Genomic DNA, 27,800 nt, shown 5'->3' with positions numbered 1-27,800 from the left:
GTGTGGGTTTATAGAGAGGAAGTATTTCTGATGCTTTAATTCTTCAAGCCCTGTGGAGAAGCAGTAGTCAGACATAGGAGCACAGTTCCCTTTGTGTTTGCCTAAACTTACAAGAGGAGAAGCAAATGATTTTTGGCAGTCTGACTAGTAAGCAGGGTATGTGTCATCTAACAGATGTGGAACTCTGTGTTCTTTTTTGTCTGCTTTGGGACATAGTTTAGGAATAGTGTTTTGTACTAAAGGACTGTCCGTCTGATAGTACTCAAGGACGATTTGGGATGCATGGGGGAGGGATGTGAAAGGGGAGATGGGATGGTGGATCATAGTAGTTTAATAGGACATGAAATAAAAGGTGCAGAGACCTGTTGGCCAGGAGAGATGGGGCCTATCCAGAGGCTTTTGCCACAATTGGCAGAGCAGTGTTTTAAAAAGGACTGAGACTGACAAGAGACTGAGAGGGAAATCTGAAGGCTTTTGTCTCTTATCCAATATATGAATGATGATTTTCTAGGTTCCTTGGTTCACCTCCATTGTAAGTAAATTTAGTTTTCTTGACTACAGTGTTAAACTGGGTAGGCTGTACATATATGATCACTTTTTTTAACAGCTAATGGGAGAACTCTGAAGTCAAACTTTCCATGTTATATAAGGAAAGGGAAGTGACTACTGGCCAAATGGGAAACCACAGGAGAGCACAAACAAGGCTTGCAAATTCAGATTCCTTTGATGAGGTGCTGCCCTAATGCTGCAGTGCCTGGGGTGGGGTGTTGAAGCAACTTCCCTTCCAAAAGAAATATATATTTGAAAGGTTAAAGTTACTTGGGATGTATATAGAATTCATGTATGTGCTCTAATGTGATGTAAATGAATTGGGTTCTCATGTCATCTGTTCAATTCTTGAGATAGATTTAACTCAGAACAGGATTCTGTTTGCCACTATTCTTACCTTTAGGGCCCTGCTTCTGAGTAGGTGCCTTACTGCTCCGTCTAATTGTGGCAGCTAGAGGGGAAGCCTCCACTACTGCACAATGAATGATGAAAATAATAATACTGAAGGTGGGTGTGTGGCGTATGTCTGTAATCCTGGCCTTTCAGGAAACTAAGGCAGGAAGATTGAAAGTTTGAAGCCAGCCTTAGCAATTTTCTGAGATCTCAGCAACTTAGCGAGACCTTGTCTCAAACTAAAAATTAAAAAAAAAAAAAAAAGGACATGTATCTCAGTGGTAAAGCACCCCCCTGGGTTCAATCGCTATTCCACAAAAAGAAAGAAAAGAAAAAGGATGAAAAAAATAACATATATATATTGGGCACTGTTCTGAAAGTTTGATATATGTTACGTATGTTACATGTTTTAATATCCTTACCACAACCTTTTGAGATAGGCACTATTATTATTTTATCCTACCAAAAATTACTTTCTTGAATTCTTACCTTATGCTGTTCTATATTGTCCCTTCAGCTCCTCCTGTTTGTTTACACATTTGTCTCCCACCCCATTCTTTTTCTTCATAGCACTTTGTACATTTTATCAGGCACAGAAGAAGGAAGAATATTCCTGACAAAAATAACAGCAACAAAGTGGAGGAAGGGTTCTTTTATATGTTTTCAAGGAATGGCCAACAACTATTCGGAATACTTGAGAGATAGTCATAGGAGATGAAACTAAAAATACAGGTCCTGATCACAGATTGTTGAGGTCCCTAAAAGCTATGCCATGAAGTCTGGGGTTTTAAACAGGGAAGCAGTTGTACATCTATTTTACAGAGTAACTCCAGTGGCTGGGTAGAGATGGGTTAAAGAAAGAAAAACAGTTTAGCATTCTGTTACATTAGCGTAGATCAGAGGGACTGGAGTTAGGCTGTGGCTGGAGAGAAGAGGTAACCATTTTGACATTTTCAAAACAAACCAATAGTTATTGAATTGGAAGCATTTGGGGGAAAACAAAAGATAAGAACAAAGCCTTTTTTGTGTTTGGAAAAAAAATGAGACATGCTTATTGAAAAAAATTTCCAAATGAGAAAAGTACAAAGAAAATATAGTCTCTGCATCCAGGGGTAACTATCTACTCCCCCTCCCATGCTAGGATTGACCCCAGGGGCCCTTTACTAGCCTCCTTTTAAAAAAGTATTTTATTTATTTATTTATTTTGTACTGGGATGGAACCCAGGGGCACTTAACTGCTGAGTCATATTACAAGACCTTTTTATTTTTTATTTTGAGACAGGGTCTTAGCTAAGTTGCTGAGGCTGGCCTTGAACTTCTGATCCTTCTGCTTCAGCCTCCTGAGTTGCTAGGATTACAAGCATGCCACCACCACTCCTAGTTTACACACTGCGTTTTTTTTTTTTTTTAATAATGTTATGGATTTTTTGTTAATGTATATAACTCTATATTAGAGGTCTCAATCTGGAGCAGTTTTGCCTTCCAAGGAACATTTGGCAATTGCTGGAAACATTTTTGATTGTAATAACTGAGACCAGGTGGATTCCTGGCCTCCAGTGGGTAAAGGCAAAAGACATTGCTAAACATCCTGCTGGGCATAAGACAGCCCCCCACAACAAAGAATTATCTGTCTCAAAATAGCAATAGTATACTGAGGTTGAGAAACAACGTTCTACATTATTACTAGTTTTAAAATTTTGAAATAACTGTAGATTTACACAAGAGTTTTAAAGATGGTACACAAAGTTCTTCTATACTCTTTATCTAGCTTGTCCTAACATTAACATCTTACATTATCATGGTATGTTTATAAAAACTAGGAAATTGACATAGATATGATATTGTTAACTAAACTGTAGACTTGGATTTTACCAGTTTTCCACCAATGTCCCTTTTCTGTTATGGATCAAACTTGGGATCCCATATTGCATCTAGTCATCATGTGTCCTTATCTCCAATCTTGGGCAGTATTTTAGTCTTTTCTTGTCTTTCATGTCCTTGATACTTTTTTCCCCCTAGTACTGGGGATTGAACTCAAGGGCACTTGACCACTAAGCCACATCCCCAGCCCTATTTTGTATTTTATTTAGAGAAAGGGTCTCACTGAGTTGCTTAGTGCCTTGCTTTTGCTGAGGCTGGCTTTGAACTTGGGATCCTCCTGCTTCAACCTCCCGAGTGCTGGGTTTACAGGTGTGCACCATCAAGCCCAGCCCCTTTTTATTTTTTGAGGCAGGTTCTCACTAACTTGTCCAGGCTGGTCTTAAACTTGTAATCTTCCTGCCTCAGCCTCCTGAGTAGCTGGAATTGCAGGTGTGATTGAATTGCAGACCTGCCTGACTTTCCTTGAAAGGTAATGGCCAGCTCTTTTTTAGAATGTCCTTTAATTTGGGGTTTTGTTTCTCAAGATTAAATAGGCATTAAAGATTTGGGGAAAACAAAGAAATGAAGTACCTTTGTCATTGCAACATATCTCACTGCATGGTATCATTACTGGTGATGCTAACCTTGATCATTTAGTTAAGGTTGTGTGTGGCTTCCAGGTTTCTCCACTGTAAACTCATGTTTTGTTTTGTTTTGTTTTTCCTTTTGCATGCAATTTTGCCTTTCCATTTTCATAATATGATAGTATTCATTTACTAGAAATGAGTTGCCAAGTTTGTTCTACACTGAATGGGAGAATTAAGCCTGACTTCCTGAAGGGAGGAATATAAAGAATTTGTGGACACATTAAAAACACCATAGTAATTAATATGTATTTCAGGGGAGGTATTTAGAGGTTATGCAAATATCCCATTTCTCCTTAAGTTGCTCACACTGATTTTAGCATTCATCAGCAAATCTTTCCTGTCCCAATTGCTATAGTAATTTTCCTTATTCCTTCTCATTAGTAATTGAAATTCTTTAAAGAAGACTTGTCTTGTTGGGTAGAGTGGTTTATGCCTGTAATGCATAAATAATAATACTCTAGAGGCTGAGGCAGGAGGATTGCAAGTTTGAGGCCAGCCTCAGCAATTTAGCAAGATTCAGTCTCAAAATAAAAAGGGGTGCAGGTATGGCTCAGTTGTAAAGTGCCTCTGGGTTCAATCCCCCCTCCCCCAAAAAAGACTTGTCCTTTCTCCTCTATTTATACCATTTACTTAACATATCATTATGGATATTTATTTATTATTTGATTTATAATCTGGTACTTTGTTTATATATGCATGTGGTTGCTATATGTAAAATACATAGATGATAAATTATTTGGTGGTGCTGAGAATCAGACCCAGGCCCTTGGCATGCTAGGCAAGCACTCCACTAGCAACTACACTCCTACCCCCAGCCTGTTATTTTTATTAGTTTGGGCTCTCTCTCTCTCTCTCTTCTGAAATTGTTCCATCTTGCTTGCTCTCTGGCACTATAAGATATTTCTTGTCCTTCAGTTGGAAGAATTAAGAAATATATGTGTGTACACTAATCCATGTATACATACTTATATATATTTATATTTCTGTATCTATCTGTATATAAAAGTAAGCATTAATTTATATCAGTATCTCTCACACTAATCCAAAACAACAGGGTTCATTCTAGGCTTCTCTGCTTATTTGTAATTTCTTTCTTTGAGAATAAGAATCTGGCTTTTGTTTTATATATTTACTTATTTATGTAACCTGAAAAGTAGTTTCAGTGGTTACTTCTGTGAGAAAGGGATTCACCAACTAGAGTACAGTGTGTACATATTTTTTTAGCCTTATAGTATCAAGTAATAACATTGTTTTACAAAGTTACTTAGGTCAGCTCCTTTTTTTTTTTTTGCCCCCTCACCCCCATCAGTGAAGTTATGTCTGACATTTTTAATACAGTTAGATTCATTTGTTGCAGACTGTAGTCTATCCTTGGTTCCCCAGACATTCCTAATATTTTGAAATTTGCATTCAAGGAAAGTGTACTCTTTGTTGTGTAAGCCCCCCGCCCCCCAACATTGGGATTTGAATCCAGTAGTGCTATACCACTAAGCTATAGTCCTAGTCCTTGTAAATTTTGTTTTGAGTCAGGTCTCACTATATTGTCCAGATTGGCCTCAAATTTATGATCCTCCTGCCTCATCCTTCCAAGTAGCTGAGATTGCAGGTGAGCACCACCACAACCAGTTTTATACAGTTCTATGGTGTGTGTGTGTGTGTGTGTGTGTGTGTGTGTGTGTGTTTCTTATTTTGGTAAATGTTGGGGATTGAACCCAGTGCTTCATGTATGCCAGGAAAGCTTTCTTATCTCTGAGCCATATCCCAGCCCCAGAGGATATATTTATTTTGTTATTTTGCTTATTGAGGTTAAATTCCATATAACATCGATCCCTTTAAAATGAACAATGCAGTGGCATAATCACAACATTTTATAGTCAATACTTGTGTCAGGTTGCAAAACATTTTCCTCATCCTGAAAAGAAAATTCCATACCCATTAAGCAGTTATTCTCATTTCAGTTTTCCCTCAATTCCCAGCAACCACCAATCTGCTTTTTTCTCTATAATCTAATCTGAGTTTATATATTAATAGGATCATACAATATGTAACCTTTTGTATCTGACTTCTTTCACTTACTTAGTTGTGGTATATAGTCAATACTTTATTCCTTTTTATGGTTGAATAATATATGTGTAGACCACAATTGGATTATCTCTTGATGGACATTAACACTTTTAAGCTGTTGTAAATGTTTTAAGCTGCTGGGATAGGGATGTAGCTCACTGGCAGAGTACTTGTCTCAAGTATGCAAGGCCCTGGTTTCAATCCCCAGCACAAAAAAAAAAAAACAAGCAAAAAAGGGCTGCTGTGAGCATACATAAGTCTGAATTTGTTTGATTACTTATTTTCAGTTTTATTTCCTTTAATTATTTTGGATATCTACCTAGGAATGGAATTGCTGGATCATGTAATTCTGTGTTTAATTTCGAGGAACTGCCTGTTTTCCACAGTGGCTACCCCATTTTACATTCCCACCAGTAGTGTATTAGGGTACCAGTATCTCCACATCTTCTCCAATACTTTTTTTTTTTTAAATTATAGCCAGCCTAGTGGGTATGAAGGTGGTATCTAATTGTGGTTTTGATTTTTATTTCCATGATGATGAATGATGGTGTGTTTGTTGGCCATTGTGTCTTTGGAAAAATATCTATTCAGGTCCTTTGCTCTGTTTTTAAATTGGGTTGTTTGTCTTTACATTTTGATACATATTGACATACTGCTTTCAAGAAAGTTTGTTCCCTTCACTCTTAAAATTTTGTATGTTACCCATCTTTTTCATTCTGGTAAACAATTAGTTTTCTCTCTCTCTCTCTCTCTCTCTCTCTCTCTCTCTCTCTCTCTCTCTCTCTTTTTCTGTCCTAGGGATTGAACCCTGGAAAGTTTTACCCTTGAGCCACATCATCATTCCTTTTTAAATTTTTATTTTGAGACAGGGTCTCACTAAGTTGCTAAGGGTCTTTCTAAATTACTGGCTTTGAACTTGTGATCCTGCCACAACCTCTCAAACTGCTGAGATTATAGGCATCCACCACTGTGCCTGGCTTAAATTTATATATCCTTGCATGCTTTTTTAGTTTTAGTGTTGATTGATTGATTTTTATGATACTGGGGATTGAACCCAGGGCACTCTACTGCTGAGCTATATTCCTAGTCCTTTTTATTTTGAGACAGGATTTCATTAAATTGTCCAGGCTAGCCTTGAACTTGTCATCCACTTGCCTCACTCTCTGGAGTAGCTGGGATTATAGGTGTGTGTCACAGTGCCCAGTTTACCATTCTTTTATAAAGAATCATGTCTGAAATCTATAATCCTTTGAGCTTTTGGAATTTACAGATTGAATAATGAAGTCATGATTTCTCTAGTGATAGTGAACATACACTTAGGTCTTCCTTGACTTCTGTGCCTGTTGCTCTTTCTTGGAGTGCCCTGCACATACTTGGAGATAAGTTTGAGGTCCTGCATTGTCCAGGTTTAGGTCTGTATTCCTTTTGTTAGCTACTCAGTTTCTTTGTCTTGCATGTGCTCACTTCCATGCACACCCCCACCCCTTTTTTTCTGTTGTCTCATTTACATCTCACTGCCTAGCACAGTATTTCTAACAGTGGTTCTGAACCCTTGCTGCCCATTAGAATTACCCAGAGAGTATTAAAAATACTGATACATAGGCTTACAGCAGTCATTAAATATCTATTGATTAACATTAAATGCTAATTAATGTCTATCTTCAGATGTCAGTATCTCTCCAAATTTAGTCTTTAAGGTCTTCATTCAGCCTAGTAGACACTTTATTTTTTTTGGTACCTGGACCAAAAAAACTCAAGGGCACTCAACCACTGAGCCCCATCCCCAGCCCTATTTTGTATTTTATTTAGAGACAGGGTCTCACTGAGTTACTTAGCACTTCGCTGTTGCTGAGGTGGCTTTGAATTTGCAATCCTCTAGTTTTAGCCTCCTGAGCCACTGGGATTACAGGTGTACACCATCGTGCCTGGCTGGTAGACACTTTTATTTACTGGGAGAACAGGGTTTAAGTCTCAACTTTGCTACTAACTCTCTATATATGTGTGAGTTATATAACTCACTGTGTGTGTGTGTGTGTGTGTGTGTGTGTGTGTGTGTGTGTGTGTGTGTATATTTATATAAATAAACTTGAACAAATCACTGACTTTTGGGGAGGGGATTTGTTTCCTCTTTGGATATGTTAGGGTGGAGAAACTCATGAGATTAAATCAGGAACTGTGGGTCTTTCAGCTGTTTTTTTTTTTTTTTTCCCCAGTACTAGTGATTGAAGCCAGGGGCACTCTACCGCTGGAGCTCCATTCCCAGTCCTTTTTATTTTTATTTTTATTTTTGCAAAGAGAGAGGGAGAGAGAGAATTTTTTTAACATTTATTTTTTAGTTTTCGGTAGACACAACATTTTTGTTTGTATGTGGTGCTGAGGATCGAACCCGGGCCGCACGCATGCCAGGCGAGTGCGCTACTACTTGAGCCACATCCCCAGCCCCCCTTTTTATTTTTAATTTTGAAAAAGGGACTCATTAAGTTGAACCAACTGGCTTTGAACTTGCAATCCTTCTGGCACAGTGTCGCAAGTAACTGCCACCATACCCAGTTTTGTATTTTATGGTTCTTTTCTTTAAACCCGACTTAGCCAGAGGTCTCACTTCCAGGAGTCAAGGATTAAGCTTATCTGCTTGGCACTGCTCTAAACATTTTACATGTATTAACTCTGATTCTCATAATAACTAATAAGCAGTGTAGATGCTCTTATTATCCCCATTTTACAGATAAGGAAACTTGAGGCAAAGCAAACTAGATATTTAATCTGGATATTTATTTAGCTGGGTAGTAGGTCCAAAATTTGAAACCAGACAGTGTGGTACCTTTATACCAGACTGCATTCTCAACTTAGATATACACATGCAAATAATGAAGCACATCAGATAACATATTTTATCATAGGTATCTTAAGGTAACATATCACCAAAATTATCAAAAATAGGCCCATTTTAAGGCCCTAAAGATGGCCACAGAATGGCAACTTTATTATGAGCTTTATTTTCTCAAACTGAGTCCTTTGTTTCTGTATCTGTATCAGTCATGGTGGCATTGTCTGTGAATATATTTTTCACCTTCTCTCATAATTGCTCTTGAGAACCTGGAAAGGGTTCAGCTTGTTTTCTCTTTGATTTCTGAAAATTTGTTTCACTTTAGTATGAATTCATTACTTTAAGCAAAGAAACAGACCAGCCTCAAAGAGGGGTAAAAATTCTTCTGGGAAGAGGCAGCAGAAACAATTTGGGGTATAGGCAGAGCATCCAGGATTGAGTGTGTTCTTTACTACTGGCCAATGATATATGGCTAGGGCACTCTCTGAACCACAGCCTTCTCAAGTATAAAGTGACAAGTGACTGAATTGAATGGGTGACCTCTGAATTTCCTTAAAGCCATACTTCTCTAGTCTTTGCATGCAGATTTCTAAGCAGCCACTGCGGAGGCTTGGTATTGCAAAGTTTCTCATGTTTTATCTTAAAAGTATGTGCCAGTGTTGTATTCTCTGCCTTAATCTCTTTATGTTTAGATGTAAAAATGACTCAAAAATTTTTTTCATCACTTAGTAAAGTGGTCTAGAAGAGTGCATCACGTATATTACGCACTTCTCAGTTTGAAAAGTATGACCTTACATGATTCTAGCCTCTTTTCTCTTAAAGAGATACACTGAGAGGAAGACTAAAAGCCATGATCTACACTATACATTCCAAACCATTCCTCTCAACACATGAACTTAGCAGGGCAGGTAGAGAAGTTCTCCTGCTTTCTGAGCATCTTAATCTGTTAAGTTTATTCAGCAGGTTTGCAGTTGAATTTTTGCTGAGCAAAACTAAAAGGCATAATTGCCCATGAAGTTCCTGCAGCTGATTCATTCTTTCTAACTAAATAAAGTTGTAGTTTTTTTAAAAAAAGTTTTTCTTTTAAGAAAGCAAAGTTAGCTAGGAGATCAACCTTTTCCCTACTCTTCAACATTTCTTTAATTGAATTTGACTAAATTCCTTTAAAGGAATTTTTTTCCCTTTCACCCATCTATGCCCAAACTTTTCTTTTTCCCCCCCTGAAGCTTGGACTATTAGAACTAGAAGTAATGTTGAATATGAAAAACTTGAGGTTCCAGGATAGAAAGTGATTTCCCAAAGTCATAAAGCTGATTCATTTGGAACAGGAACTAGCAACAAGGTGGGAAAAGAACACTGTGAGGTCAGAAGACATGGATTCACAGTTTGTCACTAACTACCTGTGTGACTTTGGGTAGATTTCCTAATGTATCTGAGTTTCAATAAGTATGTGAAAGGATAAAACCTAGCAGTCTATACTTCATACATGGAGTAGTCATTGAATATTTTTCTTAGATGTTCTAGATGCTGGGGCTAGAGGTACATGTATAATTTCTTCCCTTAGAATTTGTAGTCTAGTGGGGAAGATAGAACTTTTATAAAGTCATATACAGAAAGTTCTGTCAAAAAAGAAACTTCAGGGTGTTGTAGGAACAGAGGATATAGCAAAGATAGGGAGAAGATGGGAAGAGATCTTAGGGACAGCTTTCAAAAACAAGTGATGCTAGGGACTGGGGTTGTAGCTCAGTAGTGGAGCGCTTGCTTAGCATGTGTGAGGCACTGGGTTTAATTTTTAGCACCATATATAAATAAGTAAAAAATAAAGGTCAATTGACAACTAAAAAATTAGTTAAAAAAAAAAGACAAGTGATGCTAAAGCGTTTGGGGCTAGATGGGATCCAATTTTCATTTTAGAAAGTTGCAGTTTGGATATAATAAGTTGGAGAGGTTATATCATAAAGGTAGGAAGATCAGTAAGGAAACTGATAGACTAATCTATTTGAGAAATTTTGAAGACTCTAGTTGATGTAATGGCAGTGGAAAATGTGATGGTGGTGGACTTTTGAGATAATACATGGTTTTAGGAACTAGTGTGGACAGAAGTGGAGATAGATGGAAAACATGGGAAGAAAGAGATACTAAGAGTGCTTCAAAATTTTTGGTTATCTAGGTGATTTGTCTAAGTATGGATGAGAAGATAATAAATTCACTTTAGGTTTCAGGTGCCTGTTTGAGGTAATGATTATATGACATGGTGGTGAAGATGATAATGATAGCTAGCTAACTAGATAACATTATTGGCTGCCTCTAGGGGAAGGCCTTATTCCATATGCTTTGCATATATTAAACATTTAATCATCTCAATAATACTTTGAGGCCAGAGTTAAGATTATCTCACTATATAAATGAGGGATCCTGTTATTGGTATTTCAGCTGATTGTATGATCTTGGAAGGTTGAGCTAACTTCTCAACCTCCCACTTCCTGGTGTATTATCTCAATTTTATAGCCTTGAAGACTGTTCTTTTAAACTCCCGATTTGCTAGTATATCTATTGTGAGCTTGACTGTTGCAATTTGGGCACAGAGAAGTTAAGTAACTTGCCAAAGGTTACATAGCTATTAAGTGGTGGAGCCAGGACCTAAATCTGGGCAGTCCTGCTCCAGAGTCCTTACTGTTAACTTCTTCATCATACTATACAGTTTTCATTGATTACGACAACATCCAGGTTAGGTATCACAAGAGGTAACTCCTGAAATCCACATCCACAACCTAGTTATCAGCACAAAAATGGTTGTAGAGTAAGTTTATATAAAAAATGGCAGGTGGATGCCATAAAGACTGCCATTTCTCAGTATTGTTGCCAAGACAGATATTACTAATAGATTAGTGGTTGGCTTCAGTAGAAGAGACTGAGGAAGGTCTAGTGAAATAAGAAGAAATCCTCCAGAGAATGGTGCCACTGAAGCCCCAGGAGATTGATTTATGAAGACAAAGTTATCAGGTTGTTATCTTTTTTCTATTACTTGTTTTTGAGAACTTGGTTGACAAGTGTTACATTTGGCAGTCATGGTTCATTACTGATTTCATTGAGTGAGATATCCATTGAATGATAGGGGGCAACAAGCAGAGAAGGTAGATGATTATATTGATCCATAAATCCAAGGATGTGGTTTTCAAGGGGTGTAATCTGTAGAGATAAGAGAATGATTGAAGAACTTTAGGATCTAATTTGGAATGGGGAGGAAATGAAGTAAAAAAGGGGAAAATAACTTGGAGTGAAGGAACCCAGTTAGGGGCAGTCTTTTTTCTTGCTTGTGGACAGCTGCTATTGAGGCATCACTGCTAGTTTTGCCCTGAGTCCAAGACACTGCTGATTAGCGCACTCATTAGGGCCACCTTATAGCATGGCAGCCTTAAAGGATTGGAGCTTTAAATAGGTGATGTCTTTGGCTATAGACCTAAAGATTATGGGGAGTCTCTCCAAGTGGAATTTCATTAGACAGGACTTCTCAGTTTCAGGACTATTGACATTTTGGGCCCACATAATTCTTTGTTGAAGAGGTGGGGGTTGTTACATTGTAGGATGTTTAGCAGCATCCTTGACCTTTACCTATTAGATGCTGGTAGTACTCCCACTCCCACAATTGTGGGACCCAAACCAAAAATGTTTCCATACATTACCAAATGTGTGTTGGTAGATAAAATCACTTCCAGTTGAGAGCCACCACTCCTAGATTCTGCTGGTTTTCCTGGTCTCTGTTATAGGTTTCTCTAGCCTTCATTAGCTCCTCTGGGTGCTTGAGCTCTGTTGATTTGGAGAGTTAACATTATTTCAGTCTTGTGCTCTTTTCCCACAATTTTTTTAGTCTTGAAATAAACTCTCAGCACAGGGTTTATTTCCCTCTTTGATGCCTAGAACATTAAATGTTTAATGGTTATGATATTTTGAGAAGACTATACAAACTTTGATCTCTCTCACTTATAAACTTTTATATCACCTCCCTTTATTTCAGTTATCTGTGTCTTTTGCCTGCTTGGATTCCTTGAAGATAAGAGCTCTTTTTAAATCTTTTTTGCATGCCTTACATCTTTTTTAGGGGGGAACCGGAAATTGAACTCAGGGGTACTCAACCACCAAGCCACATCCCTAACCCTGTTTTGTATTTTATTTAGGAATAGGGTCTTTGCAATATGATTGATGTATGTACATTCCATGTATGTATTATATATCAAAATGCATTCTACTGTCATATATGACTAAAAAAAAAAAAATTAAAAAAAAAAAAAAAGAAATAGGGTCTTTGAGTTGCTTAGCACCTCACTGTTGCTGAGGCTGGCTTCGAACTTGTGATCCTCCTGTCTTAGCCTTCCGAGCTGCTGGGATTACATGCATGTACCACCGCACCTGGCTCATGCCTTGCATCCTAAGGAGTACCTTGCACATCATAGACTCTTAGTAAATGTTTGCTGAGATAAGTCAACTGTGTTAGATAGTTGGCTAGGTGAGTTAAACCACTAATTTTTCAGAATATTTCAGCTGTCAGGCCTCAGAAAGAAACCAGAGATCCCTTAGTATTATCAAAATATATTGTGCAGAGTGAAGCATTTATTCACAGTAATTTCTTTTATTTATTTATTTATTTATTTATTTATTTATTTATTTATTTAGGCCTCCCTCAATTGCTAAGGCTGCCTTTTTTTTTTTTTTTAAGGCCTCCTTTGAACATGCAATCCTTCTGCCTCAGCCTCCTGAGTCACTGGGATTATAGGTGTGCACCACCACACCTAGTTTATTCACAATCATTTCTGTGTACACAGTCATAGATGTCCTCTGGAAGAGGGGGATATGGAACAGTAGCATGCTACCTTTGAAAAATAGTACAGATCATTTTAGCTTTTCCCAGCACCTGGCTATTTCACAGGCAGAACACTGAAACTATGATTGAAGTTGTATAAAAGGGGACATATGAGGCATTCAGCTGCAAACTAGGCTGACTGCATAGAACAGTATTCTAGGCAGGTAATAAAATTCCAAGCATGAGTATGATATTTACAATATGAGTATTATCTAAACCTGAACCAAATGTGACATTTGCAAAATTAATTGGTTTCTAGCTTTGTTTAGATATTTATCTTTGATGTAAATGTGTATCATATTTCTGTGTTTTGATTTTTAACTATGCAGTATGATTTGTTGATAAATAATGTATATTAAAATGCATAATTTATAACTATAGTGCAATAATTATCAAAAAGAGAAAATACCTGTGTAAGAACACCCACTTTAAGAAATAGAGCATTATAACCCCCCAAGAATTTTGAAAATTTTATTTTATAGTTAATATGCACAGGTTTTGCCTTGTGCCTAAAAGCTATCATCCAACTCTTTTTTTTTTTAAAGAGAGAAAGAGAGAGAGAGAATTTTTTAATATTTATTTTTTTACTTTTTGGTGGACACAACATCTTTATTTTATTTTTATGTGGTGCTGAGGATTGAACCCAGCACCCCGCGCATGCCAGGTGAGCACGTTACCACTTGAGCCATATCCCCAGCCCTCATCCAACTCTTTTTTATTGTGATCAAATATACATAGGGTTGGAGGTATAGTGTAGCTTGGTGGCAGTGTGTGTGCTTAGCGCGTGTAAGGCCCAGGGTTCAATTCCCATCACACACACACACACACACACACACACACATAAAAAAAAAAAAAAGGTAAAAATGTATACATAAACTAAATTTTACCATTTTAACCATCAAGTACATTCACATCTATGTATGACCATTACTACCTTCCATCTCCAGTATTTTTTCATATTCCCAAACTGAAACTCTGTATCTGTTAAACAATAATCTCCATTTCTCCCTCCCTCAAGTCCCTACTAACTATCATTTTCTTTTTTTTTTTTTTTGGTCGTGGTGGGGGAGAGTACCAGGGATTGAACTCAGGGGCACTGAACTACTGAGCCACATCCCTAGCCCTTTTTTGTATTTTATTTAGAAATAGGTCTCACTGAGTTGCTTAGTGCCTTGCCATTGCTGAGGCTGGCTTTGAACTCACGATCTACCTGCCTCAGCTTCCCAAGATGCTGGGATTATAGCCTGCACCACCTCAGTTTCCCAAGCTGCTGTGATTACAGCCTGCACCACCTTGCCCAGCTAACCATCACTTTCTGTCTCCATGAATTTGACCACCGTATGTACTTCATATAAGTGGAACCATATTTTTGGTACCTCATATTAACTGTCTTTTCGTGACTGGCTTATTTCACATAGCAATAATGACTTTGAGGTTCAATTGTGTTGTAGCATGCATCATAATTTCCTGTCCTTTTTAAGGCTGAATAATATTCCATTACATGGATATATACCACACTTTCTTTTTTTTTTTTTTAAGAGAGAGTGAGAGAGGAGAGAGAGAGAGAGAGAATTTTTTAATATTTATTTTTTAGTTCTTGGTGGACACAACATCTTTGTTGGTATGTGGTGCTGAGGATCGAACCTGGGCCGCACGCATGCCAGGCGAGCACGCTACCGCTTGAGCCACATCCCCAGCCCCTATACCTCACTTTCTTTGTCCATTTATCTGTTGATGATACTTGGATTACTTCCACCTTTTGGCTGTTGTGAATATGCTGTTATAAAAATGGATGTGTGGGTTGGGTAGTGTAGCTCTGTGGTAGAATGCTTCCCTAGCAAGCTCAAGTCCTGGGTTCAATCCTCATTAAAGGCAGGACAGCGGGGGAGAGATGTATAAATATCTTTTCAACATCCTGCTTTCAGTTCTTTGGGGTTTATGCCAAAAGAATTACCATATTCTGTGTCATGGTAATTTTATTTTTTGTGTTTTGAGGAACTGCCATATTTTTCATAGTGACTACACTATTTTATTTTTTGTGGTCTGCTAGGTTTTTTGTTTTTTGTTTTGGTACTAGAGACTGAATGCAGGGGTGCTTAACTACTGAGCTACATGCCTGGTCCTTTTTATTTATTATTGTTTATTTTACACAGGGTCTCAGTAAGTTGTTTTGGACCTCACTAAGTTGCTGAGGCTGGCCTCAATTGCAATCCTGTGGTCTCAGCATCATGAGTCTCTGGGATTATAGACATGTGCCATCATGCCCTGCTCCCCTAGGTTTTATTTGTAGACTGACGAATTTGAACTAGAGAAAATTGCAAAAAAAAAAAAAAGGTGGGGGGTGGGGAGGTTGGAGAACATGACAGAGCCCGGGGCAGGTCAGATGGGTGCAGGTCCCTTTGCTAGACCCTGTGGGAGCCCTTTAGGTGGATGAGAGGATACTTGAGGTAGAAAGTGGATGGGGGCAAGTCCAGGAAGAAAGTAGCAGAGCTGTAACAGGGAGAGCTGAGGGTTGGGTGGTAGGACTTGCCTTAACTTAGACCCCTGCAGGTCTTAAGCCCTGGGGTCATGGACCAGTCCATAACTACAGGGAACTTGTGTTGCTGATTCCTACAGCAGGAAGAGGAAGGGCTGTTGAACCTCAAAGATCAGCCAGTTGTAGGGCACAGATGACCATAGCTGCCTCTACCTGTCTTCGTCAGCTCCAGCACAGACATCTGAAGATCTCAGTCCTCTGTCAGCTTGCACTGGTCAAGATCATAAGTCAAGTCAAAGGATTGTAGTTTTCTTCATGATGACAGCATGTTCTAGCTGCTGTTCACTTTTATGAAGGTCTTAAGGAAAGTCGGAGGAACTTAGATAACTCCTGCTTCTTCATGATGAGTTTGAAGACAGTGGGGCTGAGAGATTGTTTTCTTTCTTTCTTTCTTTCTTTTTTTTTTAAAGAGAGAGTGAGAGAGGAGAGAGAGAGAGAGAGAATTTTTTAATATTTATTTTTAGTTCTCGGCGGACACAACATCTTTGTTGGTATGTGGTGCTGAGGATCGAACCTGGGCCGCACGCATGCCAGGCGAGCGCGCTACCGTTTGAGCCACATCTCCAGCCCCAGATTGTTTTCTTTCTTGGAGGTGGTGTTTCATCTTCTGGGGCAGCAGGATCACAAAACTCAGGTTGTGGGAGAGCTGCTTTCTAACCCATTCAACATCACGAGCCTCCTTTGATTTCACGTCAGTGAAATGGACCACAGGATACTTCTTGCTACTCTTCCTGGGCACTTTAATCACAGGTTTTTAAGTGAAAGGACTCCTTCTATCTTTTTGGTCTTTTTTTGTTTATTTGTTTTTCCTTCTACTTAGCTCTCAGGTAGGCAGCATTGAGAAGGACAAGGCTGGTGTCTGTAGGCCGGACGCCTAGCAGCTGACTGATCTTGTAATTGGTGTTCTCAGTCTCCCAGGGGGGATGGCATTGCTTTCCTTGTTGAGGAATCTCCAGCTGCTGCCATACAGACCCTGAGAGGTGTTCACAGAGGTATCTCCTATGGCCTGGTCTGGGCTATAGTACTGAGAGGCTGAGGTGATACCTTTGGATATGAAGGCCTTCAGGGCCTGGTGGACCCAGGTGAACTACTTGTAGGAGAGGATACTCTCCAGGCTTCTCTTGATGCTGTCCCCAGCCTCAAGGAGCACCTGGGAAAGGAGGCTCATGATGTTGAATGGGAAAAAGGCTGTGTTGTTTTCAGCCTTTATCGTCTCTGAGAAGGCATGGTAGAGTTTAAGGGAGAGTTTATCAAAGCTTCCCTCAGTATGGGTTCTGCTTAATGACTGTCCAAATCAGATCAGTGAGTGTGCTGGGCCTGGGGCAGAATCCCTGTAGTGGGTCGAGTAGGTTCTGTGGGAGCTGGGTAGTTGGTTGAATGAAAGACTAAGTGGTAGATTCATCAGTGGTACTAGCTATTACTTTGGTTGTTGAATTGGTTGTCAAATGGGTTGTTAGCCAGATAGGAGACTTCATGATGTGTTGATATCTTCCTTCAAAATACTTTTTCCTTTCTTCTTGCATGCTCTCTGGATCCCTAAAGTTCTAGTGGTGTTTGGATTTGAGGTGGCTTTATTTCCAGCCAGCAGCTACAGCAGGAGGATCAGCACGATCAGCCTAGAGGCCATCTGGGCATTGACGTCGGCTACAACCTGCAGAGCCAGCCAGCATTGGAGCCTGCCCATAGGGAGCTAGCCCAGAGCTTGGAAGCTCAGGAGGCTTCTACCCCATTCTGAGTGCTGCACCATTTTAAATTCCCAGCATCAATATACAAGGATTCTGATTTCTCTGCATTCTTGTCAACATTTGTTATTTCTATTTTTCTCCCCCACCCACTTTTTATATCTTGTGGTGCTGGAGATTAAACCAAGCTTTGTTCATTTTAGACAAGCACTCTACCACTGAGCTATACCCCCCAACCCCATTGAATTTATCAGATAGACATCATGATGAATACATCTAAGATTTTTTCTGGGGGGTGTACTGGGGATTAAATCCAAAGGTGCTTAACTACTGAGCCACATCCCCAGCTGTTTTTTAATTTTTTTTGAGACAAGGTTTCCCTAATTTGCTTAGGACTTCACTAAGTTGCTTAGGGCTTCTAAGTTGTTGAGGCTAACTTTGAACTCGTGATCCTCCTGCCTCAGCCTCCTTAGCTGCTGGGATTACAGGCATGTGCCATCACACCTGGCTCAAGACTTTTTTAAAATTGTAGATGGACATAATATCTTTTATTTATTCACTTTTATGTGGTGCTGAGGATCGAACCCAAGTGCTCTACCACTGATCTACAGCCCCAGCCCTTGGGTCAAGACTTTTTAAAGAAACTTTTTGTTGTGAAAATTTCCCAACACATTAAAAAAAAAATAGAGCAAATATTAGGTTGAACTTCTACATAGCCATCACCTAGCTTCAATAATTAGGAACATTTGGCTAATCTTATTCAGTTTTAGTTACTTTCCTCTCCCCATTCTTGCAGTGCACATCCCTAGTCACATAATTATGTTTAAGTTTTTGACAGTAATGGCACAAGATTATATTGCCCAGTGACACTGTAGCCATCATAGTTGTGCAAGTATATTCTCTGATGTTTCCACAAAGATGAAATCTCCTGACAATACATTTCTCAGAGTTTAAGTGGTATGTGACTGTATTTTTATTTTATTTTTTTGTTGTAGAGGGACAGCATGCTTTTATTTTATTTATTTATTTTTATGCAGTGCTAAGGATCAAACCCAATGTCTCTCACTGAGCTACTGCTCCAGCCCATGACTGTATTTTCATTTTTATACATTCTCATTTTTTTAAAAGTGGTATTGGGGATTGGACCCAAGGCTTCAAACATGTTAAAGAAGTGCTCTACCACTGAGCTGTATCCTCAGCCTTTTTAATTTTGTTTTGAGTCAGGATCTTACTAAATTATGTAGGCTCGCTTGAAATTGCGATTCTCCTGACTCAGCCCCTGAATGATAGCTGGTGTCATAGGTATGGACACTGAGCTTGGCTTTATATATTCTTTAATAATTTTGCAGTTCTGGGGAGCTCTACACTCATCATGCATGAGTTCTTTAAAGTTAAGGATATATATAACCATAGGACCATATTATACCTAAAAATTAATAATAATTCTTTTTCTTTCCTTTTTTCCCCCTGTATGCTATTTTACTGGGAGTTACTGTGCTACGTCTTTTAATGTAGCTCCTTTTAATTTAATTATGTTGCTTATGTTAGACAAGCACTCTCACTGAGTTATACCCCTTAACCCTCTTAATTTCTTACTTTGAGAAGGGGTCTGGCCAAATTGCTGAGGCTGGCCTTGAACTTGTGATCCTTTGCCTTGGCCTCCCAAGTAGCTGGTATTATAGGTGTTCATCACTGTGCCTGGCAGCAATAATTCTTCATCATCAGATATCTCGTCAGTATTATGCATATCTTTATGTCCTATCCCTTTTAATCTGGTGTTGAGGAAACAAAGAGTTAAACATCACTTAATGATGGCAATTTACTTTAGTAATAAAGTTTTTTTTATTATAGAGTTACAGTTTAAAAATTTTTAATTTTTAAGAGTAAGGGCTGGGGTTGTGGCTTGGAGGTAGAAGGCTTACATGTGTGAGGCACTGGGTTCAATTCTCAGTACCACATATAAATAAAGGAATAAAAATAAAGTTTCATCAAAAATTTTTTAAAAAGAGCTTGTATTCTTCTTTCTTTAAATCCTTAGTACTCTCTTTTTTTCCCCTGTTATTTGTTGGCATTTCTATGTATTCTAAACAGTGTAACAGGCCACTTCAATTAGTAACAAAAAAAAGCCTAATTCTGGGATTGCCTTCTGTTAGAATTACTCGTATGTGTGTGTATTTTTAAACTCAGTGTCTTTTTTTGTTTTTTTGGGATTTAACCCAGGGGTACTTTACCACTGAGGTATATCCTCAGCATTTTTAGTTTTTTATTTTGAGATGGGGTCTTTTTTAAATTTTTTTTTTGGAATTGGGGATTGAACCCAGGGGCACTCAACCACTGAGCACATCCTCTGCCCTTTTAATATTTTATTTAGAGATAGGGTCTTGCTGAGTTGCTCAGGGCCTTGCTAGGTTGAGGCTGGCTTTGAACTTGCGATCCTTCTGCCTCCTGATTACAGGGTGGGATTCCAGGTGCGCGCCACCAGATCTAGCTGAGACAGTGTCTTGCTAAATTGCTTAGGCTGGCCTTGAACTTGTAATCCTCCTGCCTCAGCCTCTTATATCACTGGGATGAAAGACATGCTCCACTATGCCTGGCTAGACTCACCATTTTAAGAGCCTTTAAAAAATAGGTGGCAGATCACAAGATGATAGTTTAGCTAGTTATCTTGGGTCTCTGGTAGAATGTGCTATAGAGATGTTTATAGTTAGTTTACCATTTTGGAGGGATAGGTAATTGAACATTTGTAACTATATGTTTCCTTAACATTAATCTTAGTGTGAAAAATGAGAGTCCTTTTAACTGTGACATTCTTACCAGCATTAGAAATCCTCTGTTGGCAAAATCGAGTTGTTGCTGTGTAAGCTCTTTAACATTGGATCATGTGGAAGTCTGAGCTACAGCAGAGCCAAGGACTGTGGGAGAAGAGAGAGGAAGAACACAATTATTAACTTTTTCCTCCTTTGTTTTTTTTTTTAAATTTGCACAGTGGAAGACACTGGTGTGTAATACACCCTACAACACTTTATAGTGACAGAAGGACATCTTTCTTGTTCAAATAGGCAGAAAACAATACCTTATGATTTAAGAGTCCGTCACATGTAAGAATGCAGTTCTCTCATGTAAGAATGTAGTTCTATTATCAGGCATAGGTTGAATGAAAGAAAAAGTCAGCTGATACTTTTTCTAGGAGTGGTTGTTTTTTTGTCTTTCTTTTTTTTTTTTTTTAAAGAGAGTGAGAGAGGAGAGAGAGAGAGAATTTTTAATATTTATTTTCTAGTTCTTGGCGGACACAACATCTTTGTTGGTATGTGGTGCTGAGGATCGAACCCGGGCCGCACGCATGCCAGGCGAGCGCTCTACTGCTTGAGCCACATCCCCAGCCCTCTTTCTTTTTTTTTTTTAATATTTATTTTTTTAGATGTAGTTGGACACAATGCCTTTATTTATTTATTTATTTATGTGGTGCTGAGGATCGAACCAGGGCCTCGCACAAGCCAGACGAGCGCTCTACCACTGAGCCACAACCCCAGCCCTTTTGTTTGCTTTTCTTTTTTTTTTAGAATTTTTTAATATTTAGTTTTTAAGTTTTCGGCAGACAAAACATCTTTTTTGTTTGTATGTGGTGCTGAGGATCGAACCAGGCCGCACTCATGCCAGGCGAGCGCGCTACCACTTGAGCCACATCCCCAGACCTTTTGTTTGTTTTTCTATGTGCCATTTTACTATTTCACAGTTTTACTACCTTGAAGATAGCTTATATCGTGGTTGGTTAAGTAACCTTAGTAACTAAGAGTGCACAGGCTTCATAGTGTTAAATAATGACACTAAAAGTATCTCCCTTTCTCCTGGTATTATTGTGATAGTAGTAATGGAGTGAGTGATAGTAATACAGGTAGTTAATATAATGACCCTCTCATAGTACTTACAGTGTACCAGGCAAAAACTAAGTGCATTTTACATGAATTAATTTATTTAATCCTCACAGCAATCCTATGATATAGATATTATTATCTCCATTTTACTGATGAGGAATTGAGGTTCAAAGATGTTAGTAACTGAGTACTCCAGGAACAAATAACTAGTAAGTGGCAGAGCTAGAAATTGATCTGAGGCAGCCTGGCGCCAGGGTTCTTCCTCCTAACCATAACACTGTACTATACTTATTTGACACCCATGTAAGTAAAGGGAAACGTGAGATAAAAAATGCTTTTAACATCTTTGTGGGCTCTGTGGAACTTATTATTTGTTCATTCAGTGCTCCACATAGAATCGGTGATTACAGAGAGAACATTTAATCCCTAAGCATTCATTCCTGTTTTCAAACTAGTATTTTCAGATCTGTTCTCCATCAGAGACCTTGCATTTAGACAAAGTACACTTGAACTTTTTAGTTGAATTGGCAGATCAAGAGCTTACAGACAGGATATTGCCTTTGAGTATTTAGACTGTATGCGCTGACCCCCTGAAGCAGTAATTTGGATAGATCACAATGTCTCCACAAGAGTACAGTAGTTTTAGGGGTTCTGACTTTAAAGTATATACATGTACATATATATGTTTTAAATGTTTTTTAGTTGTTGGTAGACTTTATTTTATTTACTTATTTATATGTGTTGCTGAGAATTGAATCCAATGCCTTACACATGCTAGGCAAGCACTCTACTGCTGAGCTACAACTCTAGCCCCTATATGTGTATGTATATTTTATTATGTATATTTGTAGATAGGCCACTTCTCTACAAAATGGAACCAATCTTATACAAATTCCAAAAACTTTTTAGAGCCATTTAATAAATCCAAAAAATATCTGAGCATCCTGAAGTTAGAATTATGAACAATGAAAATGTTACCTTTCTGGAGGCTTGTGGTAAATAGAATAAATAAAACAACCTACTCGATTCTGTTTTCTTTCTTTCCCTCTTCCTTCTTTCTCCCTTCCCTTCCCTCTTCTTCCCTTCCCTCCTTCTTTTTCTTTTGGTACCAGGGTTGAACCCCCAGGGGCACTTATCCCCTGAGCCACATCCCTAGCTCAGGGCCTTGCTAAATTGCTGAGGCTAGCTTTGAACTTGATGATCCTCCTGCCTCAGCTTCCTGAGCTAGGGGGATTATAGGCATGAGCCAGTATGCCTGGCAACCCACTCATTTTTAAATGTATAAAAGTTTAGGCTTAGAAAACCTATTTCTTTTTTTGTACCAGGGATTGAATCCAGGGGTGCTTAATATTTGAGTCATATTCCCAGCCCTTTTATATTTTATTTTGAGATAGTGTCATACTAAGTTGCTTTGGGCCTCACTAAATTGCTGAGGTTGGATTTGAGTTCATGTTCCAACTGCCTCAGCCTCCCAAGTTGCTGGGTTTATAGGCGTGTGCCATCACACCCAGCAGAGAATCTCTTTTTTCTTTTTTTTTAAATGGTTGAAAATTTTAGTGTCTTTTAAACTTATGTTCAAAAATGGGATACTTAAGTCCTATGGAGACACATTACAATTTATATTATGTTCTTGGGTTCCTGTCAGCCTCTCAGTAAATCTCCGCTATAAGAGCGGAGAACCTTTTTTTTTCAATCTGAGCTAACAACTACTATTTGATAAGATAACTAATGCTCTTTTTTCTTCTTTCATTGACTTAGGCTTTGTGGATATGACTGTGCTCTTAGATACAGGGTAGACCTGGTACTTTGGGTTAGTCAGCTGTTCATCTGGAAGGAGGAATAGATAACCATTCCCACCCATTAAATGTGCGTTTTATGAAGGTAGATGACTTTCTCACATTAATTTTCTTTCCCTTAGGTCTATGAAGGGCTAGATATCATCACCAACAAGGTTTCTGCCCAAGAGCAGAGAATCTGCCAGCACCATATGATCAGCTTCGTGGATCCTCTTGTGACCAATTACACAGTGGTGGACTTCAGGAACAAAGCAACTGCTCTGATATCCTTAAGGAAAGACATCTGCTAGGCTTGGAGGTGCAAAGAAGTCTAAGCCAAGAAAGAGCTTTTCTTTTGGTGGCAGTTTCTTCCAAGCAGGCACACCCAAGACCTCACTATCAGTAGTTAATGTCACAGATCTGTATGGATTGAAAGATAAAGTGCTATTGCTCCTCAGAGTCTTATCCTTAGACTGTAGCATCAGCATCCATTTGGAAATGGTTAGAAATGCGGAATCTTTGGTTTTATTCTATACTTACTATATCAGTATTTGCATTATAAAGAGGTCCAGGTAACTCTTAATAAGAATTAGTACATTAAAATTTGAGAAAAATTGTTTTAATGACAAGAACACTGATTTAGGAATCAGAAAATGTATGTTCTAGTTCTAAAACTACCTCTTTTGACTGCCTGAACTTTATTGGGTGAAGTTTACTTAACTCCCACGAGCTTTAGTTTTTGTATAGCCTTTAAGTGGGGATACAAAATTAATTTATAAATATAATGAGGTGAAAATTAAAATTTCAAAGGGATTATGGAGTAGGGGAGGACTGGAAAAAAATAGTTCTGGATAAAACAGAAAATTTTGAAAAAAATATGAGGAGACTATATTTTAAAATAAGACTGCTTTTAACATTTGAACTGTCAGATATTAAATCATATTAGAAAAGCATAATAATTATAATAGCATGGAATTTATATAATACTAGATAAATTTATGCTACAGAATAGAAAATCCATTTGCAGATTCAAATGAATGTATATATTTATCTTACAATCAAGGTGTCATTTCGGAACAATAAAGAAATAATGAGGTAGTTAATAATTGTTCCTGGAAATTAATTGTTTTGGAAAAAAATAAAGTCATGTCCTAGCTGGGCATGGTGGCTCACACCTGTAATCCCAGCTACTCAGGAAGCTGAGGCAGGAGGATTGCAAGTTCAAGGCTAGTATGGGCAACTTAGCCAGACCTTAACTCAAAAGAAAGAGTTGGAGATATAGTTCAGTGTTAAGATACCTTGGGTTCAATCCCCCGTACCGGAAAATACATAAATAAATGAATAAATAGATAAATAAATAAGGCTTGGGACATAGTTCAGTGCTAGGGCACCCTGAATTCAATCCCCAGTACCGCAAAACAAGTCAGGTCCTCATTACATGTGGTGCTTTACATGTGATATAATAAGTTCCAGATAAATTTTAAAGTTAAATGTAGGTATTTATAATGAAACTTTGAAACAAATGGGAATATATACGATTGATTTGAGTAGTTAAATGATTTAAAAGAAGGGAAGGGCTTCGTTGATACATTAAAAAGAAAATAACTAGTTTAAATATGTGAATTAAACCTTTGTATTAATGAGAATGTATATCAACCAGACATGTAGGTGCATGCCCTTGAAAAACTCTTGACACAAGTATATCAGAAGGTATTTGGTAAATTTTATTATATCAGTATTGCACTTAATAGCAAAAACAATAAATACCCAAATTCCCATTTATAGAAGAATGTATAAAATTTGCTTTACTCACTCATATGAGCTATGTACTTTAAAAGAGTGAAATTTAATAAATTGCAGCTACATGAATCAACATGAAAGAATCTCAGAAACAATATAAATGTGGAAATCACAGAAGGATACATGTCTCTTTCTGTCATTGCATGATACTATAAAGGTTACAAAATAAGCAAATTAACCAATACATACATATCAGGGATACATACATACCAGTACTAATATAAGAAAAGTGAGGGATGATGAAAAACAAACTAAAAAAACAGAGCAATTCAAAATGTTGATTCCCTTTGAGAGAAGTAGAGGTTGGGATGGGAATGAATATATAGGAGACTTCAAAGGAATTGGGAGTACTCCATTTCTTACATTGGGTTTGTCAGTGTTTTATTACTAGACTTCATAATTTATATGTGTTACATATATTCTTTTGTATGTATGGAATATTTTATAGTTCAAAAAGAAGGAAAATAGCTCACTACAAACATAATTTAAAAACAGATCACGCCAGGCATGGTGGTGCATGCCTGTAATCCCAGCAGTTTGGGAGATAGAGGCAGGAGGACTATAAATTCAAAGCCAGCTTTAGCAATTTAGCAACGCCCTAAGCAACTTATTGAGATCTTGTCTCAAAATAAAAAGGGCTGGGGATGTGGCTCAGCAGTAAAGTGCCCCTGGGTTCAATCCCTGGTACCAAAAAAGAAAAAAAGAACAGACTGTAAACCTAGGGGAAAATAATTGTAACACAGAAAAGGTTATAATATACATATTTTAATTCCCATCATATATATATATATATATGTATATATATATATATATATATAATATATAAAATTCACAAAGGAAGAAATACAAATAGTGATAAACATGAAAAAAGTTTACCCTTGCTGTTAACCAGGGGCATGCAAATCAAATAATGAGGCAATTTTTTTTTTTGCCAATCAAATGGGCAGAGATTAGAATGCAGATAATAATTCCTGCTCTACCTACTTCACAAGGCTATTATATCAGATGAGATAATGTATATGAAAGCTGGTTACAAATTAATACATTACCAAATGTAAGTTTTTGCTATAAGACAGTTTGGTTTTTTCAGAAAGAATTGATACAAAATGAAGAGCTAATTAAGATTTTTTTTTTTTTTTTTTTTAGAGAGAGTGAGAGAGGAGAGAGAGAGAGAATTTTTAATATTTATTTTTTAGTTCTCGGCGGACACAACATCTTTGTTTGTATGTGGTGCTGAGGATCGAACCCGGGCCATACGCATGCCAGGCGAGCGCGCTACCGCTAGAGCCACATCCCCAGCCCTAATTAAGATTTTTAAAGGACTTGGAATCAACAGGTGAAGACTTCATTAGATCACTTTTAGTCTAGATTTATGAATTTTGGGAAATGCCTCAATTCAGAACATCAGACTGAAAGTATCTTAAAAAAAAGCCAGTCTTTTGGTTTTGTTTGTGATAGGGTCTCATTGTGTTGCCCAGACTAGCCTCAACTCTTGGGCTCAAGTGATCCTCTTGGCCTCAGCCTCCTGAATAGCTGGAAGCTACCCCAACCTACAACCCTCTGGCTCAGTCAGTCTTTTTTTTTTAATCGATTTTCTTTTTTAAATACATGACAGTGGAATCCATTACAATTCTTATTACATATACAGAGCACAATTTTTCATATCTCTGTATATAAAGTATGTTCACACCAATTCATGTCTTCATACATATACTTTGGATAATGATGTTCATCACCTTTCACCATCATTGCTAACCCCCTGCCTCCTCCTGTCCCCTTCCACTCCTCTGCCCTATCTAGAGTTTATCTATTCCTCCCATGTTCCCCCTCCCTATCCTACTATGAGTCAGTCACTTTATACCAGAGAAAACATTCGGCATTTGTTTTTTGGGGGATTGGCTAACTTCACTTAGCATTGTCTTCTCCAGCTCCATTCATTTACCTGCAAATGCCATGATTTTATTCTCTTTTATTGCTGAGTAATATTCCATTCAGTCAGTCTTCTTTTTTGATGTGCTGGGGATCCAGACAGGTCCTAGGCAGGTATTCTACCTCTATCTTCAGTCAGCCTTCTTAATTTGACAGGTGAATGTTCGAGGCCCTGAGAGAAGAGTTTTGCCCAAATTACAGTAGTTTCATGACTTAGGCAGACAAGTTAACCCTTTTCCCACCTAATACTTTCAATTACATCTCCTTCCTTCTTTTCTGTTCTCTCCCCTTCTGGAGTCTTATCAGTTTCTCCCTTTCTTTTCTTTGTTCCCTTTCCCTTATATATTATATAATTGAAGTTTTATTTTACTCCGTTATTTTTGTTGTTGTTAGTAGTAGTAGTAGTAGTAGTACTAGTAGTAGTAGTAATAGTAGTAGTAGTAGTAGTAGTAGTAGTAATAGTAGTAGTAGTAATAGTAGTACTAGGTAGGGATTGAACCCAGGAGTGCTTTACCATTGAGGTACATCGCCAGCTCTTTTTATTTTTTAGACATGGTCTCACTAAATTGCTGAGGCTAGCCTTGAACTTTTAATCCTCCTGCCTCAGCCTTTTGAGTAGCAGGGATTACAGGTGTGGACTGCTTCCCCTGGCTTTACTCTGTAATTATATGTTCCCTATACTTAAAGGGAGAATAGAGAATTTGTTTTTCTTTTTAGAAAAATAAAGGGTTGGGGTACAGCTTGATGGTAGAGTGCTTGCCTAACATGTGTGAGGCCCTGGACTTGATCTCCAGCACTGAAAAAAAATAAAAATAAAATAAATAGTGTTTTTTTCTTTGTGATCCTTGATTGAAAACATCTTTCTTCCCACTCCATCCCAGCTCACCCCAGTATCTGTCTGTCTTCCTGTCAGTCTATCTCTGTCTCTGTCTTTCTTTTCCCACCTCCCCCTCTCTTTCCCTCTTCCCATCCCTCTTTTTTTCTTCACTAGAAATTGAACCCAGGTGT

General features: G+C 38.1%; 1 protein-coding gene and 1 pseudogene across 7 annotated transcripts in view; one reads left to right on the top strand and one right to left on the bottom strand.

The window, feature by feature from the left end:
* Trit1 (tRNA isopentenyltransferase 1) overlaps positions 1-27,800 on the top strand; it is a 50,787-nt gene that overhangs the window by 7,043 nt on the left and 15,944 nt on the right. For 4 of the 7 annotated variants that reach the window (XM_078026001.1, XM_078025998.1, XM_078025997.1 and 1 more), the window contains exon 2: positions 23,207-23,349. The exons of 2 other annotated variants lie outside the window; for them this stretch is intronic. In XM_078026001.1, coding sequence (XP_077882127.1) covers positions 23,207-23,349 — 143 coding nt within the window. Of the gene's footprint in view, positions 1-376; positions 533-23,206; positions 23,350-27,800 lie in introns of those variants that run through there. One more of the 7 variants, XM_078026002.1, reaches the window with a different exon arrangement.
* Positions 36-17,361, bottom strand: LOC144368154 (plasma protease C1 inhibitor pseudogene; annotated as a pseudogene).

This window comes from Ictidomys tridecemlineatus, chromosome 11, assembly GCF_052094955.1.
Source record: "Ictidomys tridecemlineatus isolate mIctTri1 chromosome 11, mIctTri1.hap1, whole genome shotgun sequence".
Classification (NCBI taxonomy): domain Eukaryota; kingdom Metazoa; phylum Chordata; class Mammalia; order Rodentia; family Sciuridae; genus Ictidomys; species Ictidomys tridecemlineatus.
The sequence above is the reverse complement of the archived record's forward strand: the minus strand, read 5'-3'. Positions and strand labels throughout refer to the sequence as shown.